Raw genomic sequence first — 8757 nt, 5'->3', positions numbered from 1 at the left:
AAAAAAAAAAAAAAAAAAAAAAAGAGAGACTTAACTATAATGATGATAAAATAGTTTATTTTACAACCACAATTTGAGTTCTGAATGACTTTGACAGGAAGTATGATTTCCACAAAAAAGCACAAAAATAAAACTTAACTTAGAGAACAACATTATTAGAATTGATTCAAAGGGGAATGTGCACAAAAAAGCTACATTTTTGTTTTTTTCTGTTTTTATTTTTTACACAACTGTTTGTACCACAAAGTAATGTCTGAATGCTAAAACTTTGTGGGAAAAATCATACACTGGTAAAAACAATGTGGAAAAAAGAGAAATTAATATTATAATAGTTTATTAATTTTGTTGCTTGTGTATTATTTACTTTAAACATCATTATGTTGCATCAAACCAAAAAATGAAAGAAAAAGAACAGCATTTATTTATATTTGTTGTCATTTTACTGCTTATTTTATCACACAGGATATTTAACTCTAATAACAACTAAAAAATCAAACGTTGTGTAGTGTTTACAGGAAAAAAAAATATTTTACAGTTTTATCAACGAATCCATCAATTTTTGTCCATATAGATGGCACAGGTTATCACCCCAGATGGGTGTGATCATTTCAATGTCCTCGTTTGAACTTTTTGAGAGCTGCATCCTGCAGCGTGGAAGGAGGTTCAAGAACACGCCGTTCACCCGCTGGCGTTGAACCGTACGACAAAAGCTGCAGGGCGTTTGTGTTCCTCAGAAAAGTATTGTTATTTTTTATAGGCGGAGTCATCAAAAGAAAAACAGGCAGGTTATGCAAACAACAAAGCAATTTGTTTATTTGAATGTGTTTAATCTCAATGCATTAGCAGGACCACACGTGTTTCGGCGCTGCTCAGGGCGCCCACACAGAACGGCCTTCTCGCTGCTGCAGCTGCAGCCAGCCGTTTCTTCAGCACCGACTGCAACGTTGAGGATGCTCAGTGCATGTCTCTTCTCACCTTTCATTGGAGGGGATAATTAATCAAGTGCTTGGCAAGTCTATGGTCTAAAGTGTGTTTCCACCTGCTCCTCCTCCCTCCCCGTCATCCCTCATACTGGGTGGACAAACTGGTACACCAGTCTCTGGGACACATCAGGCTTTCTGATGATGCCCTTCTTGTAGTACTGACGGATGGAGCGGCTCAGCTTGTCATAGTTCATGGCGGGTCGGTTCTTCCTGAGCCCCCACAGTCTGGCCACATGAGCCGAGTCTTCGATTTTAAAAATACCTGACAGGACACAAAACGAGTCGTCAAACATGCACAGACAAGTGCACAAAAAGTCAGAAAAAAAAGGTTTTACGCAGTCTGTAAAATCTAGTTTTTATTTGAAACTTAGATCTACTTGTTTATTTACATAAGTAAATAATGTTTGTGAATTTTGCAGCCAATTTGGAATTGGAAAAAATAAACTAATTTCACGAAAGAATCTCTCAAACTTTCCAAAAAATTCTAAATTAGAAGGTCCATCTATAAACCTATAAACTTTTTTTCAGAAAACTTGCTTTATCTGCTGCTGATTACCTGAATCAGGTGTGTTTAACCAAAAAGAAGCTAAACCAGGGGTGTCAAACTTAATCGCACAGCAGGCCAAAATCCAAAACACACCTTAGAATAAACATTTATTGAACACACTAAAACTAACTGTAACTTCATTACTATGGATAAAAACAGGCAGGAATATTATTCCAGAATAAATCAACTTACCGGTAAACCTTAAATAACTTTCAATTTTTTACTCTCCAAAAATATATATTTTGTCAAAATTATACAAGTTAGAAATAAGCGGAAGATAACATTCGGCCATTAATAACAATGAAGCAAAATGATATTTGACAGATGTGAACTACACTAGTAGGGAAGCATGTAGGACACCGGCCCTCGAGGCCTGGAGTTTGACACCTGTGCTTTAACCAAAATCTCTGTCCCTTTTGTTTTTAAAATTCTTAAACTCGACAGTTTTTCACTCGTTTTACCTTTTTAACCGTCTACAATAAAATCTCTCAGCTGAGCTGCTGAGGTTCCCTCTAAGTACCTTTTTCTTTGTTGAGCCAGCGGATGCAGCGTCCGTAGTTGTGCGGTTTGAGCAGGAGCTCTCTGAGGAACTGCCACAGATGAATGGGTTGACCTGAACAGGACGAATCTGCCTCGGACCACAGCTCCTCGCTGCCTGCAAGTCACAAACACCAAAAATTACACATTTCCAAAGAAAGAAAGCCTGCTTATCCTCTCACTGGTGCATTGTAATAGCAGAAAATGAAGTGCCAAAATTGCCTTTTACACTTTTTATTCAAATCAAAGCAATCTTACCTGTAGTTTTGCTGTCTCCAAGTGAGCATCTCTCTTTCATCCAAGCAGCTTCAGACAAAATAAAAGCAGTCAATTAGAATTAAAGCAAAGCTCATTCGCCAAATTGTCCCAGTTGGTGCCAAATGTATCAACATCCCTCCCTTACCTGACTTCCAGATGTCCAGGTGTGCATGGAGCGTGTCTCCACACTGTGGGGATCGCTGGCGGAACTCCTCCTCACTCATTGCGCACAGATCCTTCCCCGTCAGCTCCTGGAAGGCTTTTCCTGCATGAGGCAGTCTGTACAGGTGTTCGGTCCACAGCAGCCACTTCTGCACGTTCCCCGTGTTCCACTCCATGGGGTCTGAGGAGTCAATAAAGTTAGGAAAAAACAACTTCACAACACTGTTAACGATTGTGTTGTCCTGAGAGTAAAAAAGTGTAGCAGTAGAAAAAATTTTTTTAACCCTTTAACAACTGAGGCTTAAACACAAAATCTTTAACATACTGTAACTTTTCAACTGTGTTAACATTTATAAAAAATGGCATTAAATCAAAGAACATAAACACTGGAGCTCTGGTTGTAAGGAGTTAACCTGTAGTACGTTGATAGAAAAGCACAACCTTAATCCTTTCCTTTTCCTACTAGAATTTTTGTGACTTTTTCTAAAGGGGTTCAATCATTTAAAGGGGTTCAATCATTAGAAAAACTCTATTTTTGTTTATGTTCACATCTTGGCTGTACGCTACCACACAATGATGGTCTTATGGGTCATTTTGACAAAGTTCAATAACCGCAAACAAACTCTCACTAAATAGTTGATATTGAAAGCATTTTATCATTTTGTTGTGTTTATATATATATATATATATATATATATATATATATATATTTCACTTCCGAAAAGATTAAAAAATAAATAAAAGAAATTCCAGACTACTGACATTTTTTTCTTTTTTTCAATATAATTAATTCCGAATTATTTTACATTTATATAATAGCAATAATAAACCTTTGCTGTGTTAAAGAAAGATGTTATGACTTTTGTTTGAAGTAAAAAAAGTCTCATAGTTGGAGCTGGGTTGATGAAATCAATTCATCGATTTGAATCGATCTAAGCTTAATAGATCAATAGTCAATCCATAAAAATAGAGATTGATCTAGCGCATAAAGCTAAAATCCTCTAGCTTGATGCTAACGTTAAATGGAATTTCCCATCGGACAACTAATGCTAACGCTCGGTCGATAGTCGTATAGTTACATTGTTGACTAAATGAACATCTTTGTGTCCTCACAGGCATGAATTTTCCAAACTCGTTTAAGGAAATATTTTTTAAAGTAACCATTCCTGGTTTAAAGCACCTTTTTTAAAAATCATTCCTTGCTTATTCTTCTTTTAAAAAAAGTGTACTGCTACAGCGTGAGCTCCCCCTAGTGGCCAAACTGAAACTCCCTCCTGGAGAAGCAGAACAATGTTTACACTGATCTGAACATTTTTGAGAAACCATCTAACAGTGTAAGCCATTAACAATCTCATTATTTCACAAATACACTTAACAATATGTGAACTGTATTAGATTATAATAAATATATTCAAACATATATAGATTACTAATGTATTTCTAAACAAATATGTCTAAGTGTGCAAACTCAAAATTGAATGAAATCGAAATGAAAGAGATTGAAAGAATTTAAAATAATCATAATAATAATAATAATTGTGAATCAAATAGATCCAGTCTCTGATGAATCTAATCTAAACAATTCTGGAAATTATTATCAATACCCAGCCCAATTCAAAATATTCATTTTGTATTGTGTAAAAAATAGAACTATTAAAAAAGAATAGAACTGAGTTGAATTAATGAGTAACAAGCCGTTTCACAATAGATTTAGAATTTAGAATTCAATGGCGTTTCTTCATTTTGAGGCTTAGGCAGGGTAATGTCTGACCGGTAGAACAAGGACAGTAAACAGATCCCACAAGGGATAAAGAACATTTTGAAATGGGTTTAGTCATGTGTGTTCAGAACTTTTTTTTTTTTTTTTACAAATTTTAATCCCCTGCATTTTGTTCAATATAATAAACTCCCATGAAGCCACCAAATGAGGGTGCTTTTCTGTGACTGTAATTCTAGCAAGAAGCACAGATAACTGTATGGGTTTATAACATCCCAGAGGTCCTGCAAAAAAAAACTTCCTTTGTTTGCTCTAAAGGAGACCTCGCCCTGACGACTGTGTACATGCCCGCTGGCAGAGGAGAACCATCACTTTCACAATCCAGGAGAACTCCTCCAAAAGGTCAGGATTAAACAGATCCTGGAGCAGTCAAACAGGGCAAACACAGCTCTACGTAGGCAAATACATGATTTAGGACTTCTGTCAGCTTGCTGGAGCTGTCCACAGAAATGTGTTGATTTTAGCTGTGAAATCCAGTAGCTTAAGAGTCTCTGAATCAATATTTCTTTATTTGCAAACAATGAGTAACACTTTTTCTTTCTTTGTCAGTTATATGCGTTGATAATGCTCCTGAAAATGACTAATGGAGGTGGCAGGTGTGGTGCCGACCAGCGTACCTGGTGTGATGTTAAGCAGCTTGCAGGCTGTTTCGATGTCCTTCAGCACTTCTCCCACAACCAGGCTCTGCACCTGCTCCAGAGACCGCTCCTCCACCTGCCGCTCCAGCTCGGGAGACAGTCCCTGCTCCTGGCTGTCGATCACTGGACACTGCTCCGGCTCCTCCCGGCTCTCCATGCGAGTCATGGGAAGAGCCAGCGTCGGGGACGCCTCTGAAAGTTTGACCAGCCACGCAGCATCTTCGGTGAAGAGCATGTCAAAGCAGGAGAAGTAAAGGCCTCCTCGCTCCAAGGCTTCCACGCTGGGTTTGGTCTCCCCCATGTCCCATTGTTCTCCACTGCTTCTGTTTCGCTCCATAAGAGCCAGGGAGTTTTCCATCAGCCCGATCCGGGGTCCGTATCCTTCAGACAAACTGCCCACAAGGTTTGACATAACGTCCACCTGAGAGTGAAGAACCACAAAGAGGACACTCTTATTATGAATGATTAGATACACAACTTGAAGCTGTCAAGTGTTCAACACTTCTCCAAGAAGGTGACAATAAGAACTGAGGAGAATGTGCTGCTGGATACTTTATAAGAACCCTGTAGTCTAGTGGAGAGACCAGGGAAATGAGCCTTGAGGCATGTGGCAGAAGGGATTCGACTGAGTCTCTTATTTGAGGGTCAGTGATCCAGAATGGTTCATAGCTTGGGGGTAGCTGACTTGTATTAAGACCTGAAGCAGATCTACCGCCTGCTTTGACTTTCAAGGTGCCGTCTCTGCAGCTCTCCGTCTCCACTGCCAGCTGGAGATTTTAATCAAACAAGTCAGATTTTGAGGAAAATGCACAACAAAATGGGCAACAACTTGACCATCTCGTGGATGATTCCTTCCAAGCAGAAGATCATCATGCAATCAAGAGAGAAAATTTATGGGCATAAGGAGTGTAATCTCGGATATGGTACCATTAATGTGTACCCGCCACAGCTGGCATATGGGAAATGACACTGCTGTCGCAGGAGGGGTTATCAGGTAGTGCATGAAGCAGCTGTAAAGGAAGTGTGTTTCCACACAGCACATGTTCAAGGAAATACCTAGATGAGGTTTTTTTTTGGAGGACAAACACATAAAGTTGCAAAATTATAGATTACACCTCCTGGGTCAAAAGTTGCTTAACTCAGGAGGAGAACATCTGGGATAAAACGTTTTTTTTTTCAGCACATCCACTCACAAAACACAAAAAGACTTCATTTATCTTCATTTCTCAGAGCTTCCCGTAAACTCCTCTTTCGGTCCAAGAAGGGTCAGGCTAAAAGCGGTGGCCGCTGTGCGTCTTTTCTGCTCGGCAACAGCTTGCACTAAACCCATTAGCAAAGCAAATTTAGCCATATTACCTTCTTCCAAAAGGAAGAGAGGGCACCAGAAAGAAGACACAAACTCCCTCCCCTGGAGAGAAAGGGATTAAGACTGACTGATCTCTAAATGAGTTTGGTCAAGATGCTGATATTCATTTCAGGGGCATTAGAGCTCGCTCCATTTACTGAGAAAAGTCAGGCTTTGACATGGGGAGAAGGAGTCCCTCCGTGCAGGCATCCACTCTTCTTTCTGCATGTTTGGTCTCTTTAGGTAAGTATTTGTCATATGCAACTAATATTGTAAGAGAAATATAAAAGAAAACTAAATTATGTTGGACGTTATATCGACATAAAACAGTGCAACTTTTTCAAATTTCTGCAGATCAGTCCATGCAATCGACTTAAAATCAATTGAATCAAGCATATATTTAAAGAGTTATGTCATGCAAGTCTGCAAATTAAAAAAGGAGCATTTATTCAAATAAAATAAAAAAAACTGAAAAGATGAAAGCTCACAGATGAAGTTTGAACTCTGTGGTTAGGGTAGCAGAGCGCTCTGCGGCTGTTGTCTGACTCAGAAGGTAACGGAGTGTGCACAGTCAGGCGTGACTGTTTGTATTGGTGTGCAGGAGAAGTCTCTTTTTTCTTTTCCCTGTTATTGTTGCTAATAGAAAAGTTAAAACAAAACTTTTAGAATCTCCTCTATCTTTAATAAGGCATCTTCCACTGAAAGTGGTTGCAGAAAGTCTTGTCCTCATAAGAAGTACCTCTGCATCTGTTGATTACAGCCTTAGGGCTTCTTTACTGCCAAAGTGACAAGTGCAGGTGCTCTGTTCACATTGTAAATGACTACTGGGTTTTTACAAGGAACTTTGCTGGATACTTTGTTTATTTTAAAACCTCTACAGCTCCTATTTCAGTTTCTTATCTGTTAAGGAACATTCATATTTGCACGGGATTTTTGTTTTTTCTTGTCCCATTGGTGCATGTCAAGTTAAGCTTCCTGTAGATAGTGAGTGATGGAGGGGTGGGGGGTGAGGAAGCACCAGCAGATTCATTCTTGCTGCTAAGTGCACAGGCATCTGGCCCGTGTCCTTGGAAACTGCACAACTGCGGAGGCTCTGCTGTTGATCAGAGTCACTTTTGACTGAAGGGACGTGGAGGGAGGGGGGGTAGAAGGATGAGTCAGACTCACTTGAGTATGGATAGATTAAGAAATAAATCCATAAATGTGTAAGGAAATTGACATAAAGGGTCTGGAATACAATACAAACTGTAATGTTGTTGTTGTTTTGTAGGTCTTTCATGTTGGAAGTACATTTTTATCTCAACACCTGAGTATATCTAAGTATGTTGCATTTATTTTTAGCACATAATGTTTGTTTTTTTTATAATATTACCCACTACTCACCTAAACTTGAAGCTGTCAATAAAAATGGGCAATTATTCAACGAATGTTTATCTTAATAATTATTAACTGGGAAAAAACAAGATGCAAAAATGCAATTTAAGTACTTTTTAAAAACTTTTTCACAACAACTCCCATCAATGGTTCTTATTGGTTAGAAACATATTCCTCCAAACGCACTTTAACTTCCTGTCTGTTCCAGTTGGAATGCTTATATTTGCAGATTTATGACACAAACAAACATCAACTTTTAGAGAGTTGTGATCATGCTGAGATCTGGGATGAGAGAAAAAGTGATTTCTGCGGTCTTCATTTTCTTCTTCGTCCCAAATGTTAACTTTTTTTCCTCTTTGTTGTGGGTGAAACAGCATGAGATGGCACAAATCTCATTGGGACAAGATTTATGCACTGCAGCATTATTCCAATGGGATTTCAGAGAGTATTTTAGCCATGCATCGTCTAAACTGATGAAATCAGGCTTCAGAAAACATTCAGTGAATCATCTTTTCAGACATTTAAATAGATGATTTTTAAAGACTTGGACTCTTTAAACTGAACCTACCACTTCAGTTTAAAGCAGAAAGCAAAATTGATGGTAAAAATCTCTCCAGAAAGTTCCTGAAATATCTAAATAGAGAATAGAAAATATGATTTTAAGAGCACTATTTAGTACTATTTGGTTCAGTTTTTTCCTCTGTTTATGGTAGTCACAATTGCAATCAAAGCTAAATCTCACTTTTAAAATATCTTTTGGCAGCAGTACACACTATATTTGGTTTTGAGGAGTTGCAGAGCAGGTTCTGATGTGCTGCTAGCAACAACCTCCAAGACAACTTTGATCTGACGCAGCTCTAATTTAGAGAGTTTGAGTGTAAAGCGGAGTGTGCCCTCTCATCAGCAGGAGCACAGAAAACAGGCCCAGCACACATTTCTTCAGATTATCCAATCTGAATTTATAAAGGTTTGCCTGATTGTTTCAGATGTACTTTTGATACACGTGCCGTTTTGTTGTTTAAGCATTCTTTTCTTTTTTTAAAGTCACTAATATATTATTTTAGAAAATATTTTAGAGTAAAGAATACTAAAATGTTGCACTCAGTGTGAAAATTATGTTATTCTATAAATTACAT

At 38.3% G+C, this 8757-nt stretch overlaps 1 protein-coding gene across 1 annotated transcript; it reads right to left on the bottom strand.

Moving 5' to 3' along the window:
- Positions 1 to 439: 439 nt before the first annotated feature.
- On the bottom strand, positions 440 to 6598 carry LOC112145356 (SAM pointed domain-containing Ets transcription factor). Its single transcript, XM_024270523.2, has 5 exons — positions 4882 to 6598; positions 2471 to 2668; positions 2326 to 2373; positions 2051 to 2185; positions 440 to 1245 (listed from the first exon to the last, which is right to left on the bottom strand). Exons 1-5 carry the CDS (start codon positions 5312 to 5314, stop codon positions 1067 to 1069), a joined length of 993 nt encoding a protein of 330 aa, XP_024126291.1. The 5' UTR covers positions 5315 to 6598; the 3' UTR covers positions 440 to 1066.
- Positions 6599 to 8757: the final 2159 nt, after the last annotated feature.

Source organism: Oryzias melastigma, linkage group LG5 (assembly GCF_002922805.2).
Source record: "Oryzias melastigma strain HK-1 linkage group LG5, ASM292280v2, whole genome shotgun sequence".
NCBI classification, from domain to species: Eukaryota; Metazoa; Chordata; class Actinopteri; order Beloniformes; family Adrianichthyidae; genus Oryzias; species Oryzias melastigma.
The sequence above is the reverse complement of the archived record's forward strand: the minus strand, read 5'-3'. Positions and strand labels throughout refer to the sequence as shown.

Excerpts from the sequence above, each read along its gene's own strand:
- LOC112145356 (XM_024270523.2), bottom strand. The coding sequence starts at position 5,314 with ATGTCAAACCTTGTGGGCAGTTTGTCTGAAGGATACGGACCCCGGATC. Across the intron at positions 2,186-2,325 it reads TGGAGACAGCAAAACTACAG|GCAGCGAGGAGCTGTGGTCC; the intron begins GTAAGATTGCTT and ends TGTGACTTGCAG. Across the intron at positions 1,246-2,050 it reads CTGGCTCAACAAAGAAAAAG|GTATTTTTAAAATCGAAGAC; the intron begins GTACTTAGAGGG and ends GTGTCCTGTCAG.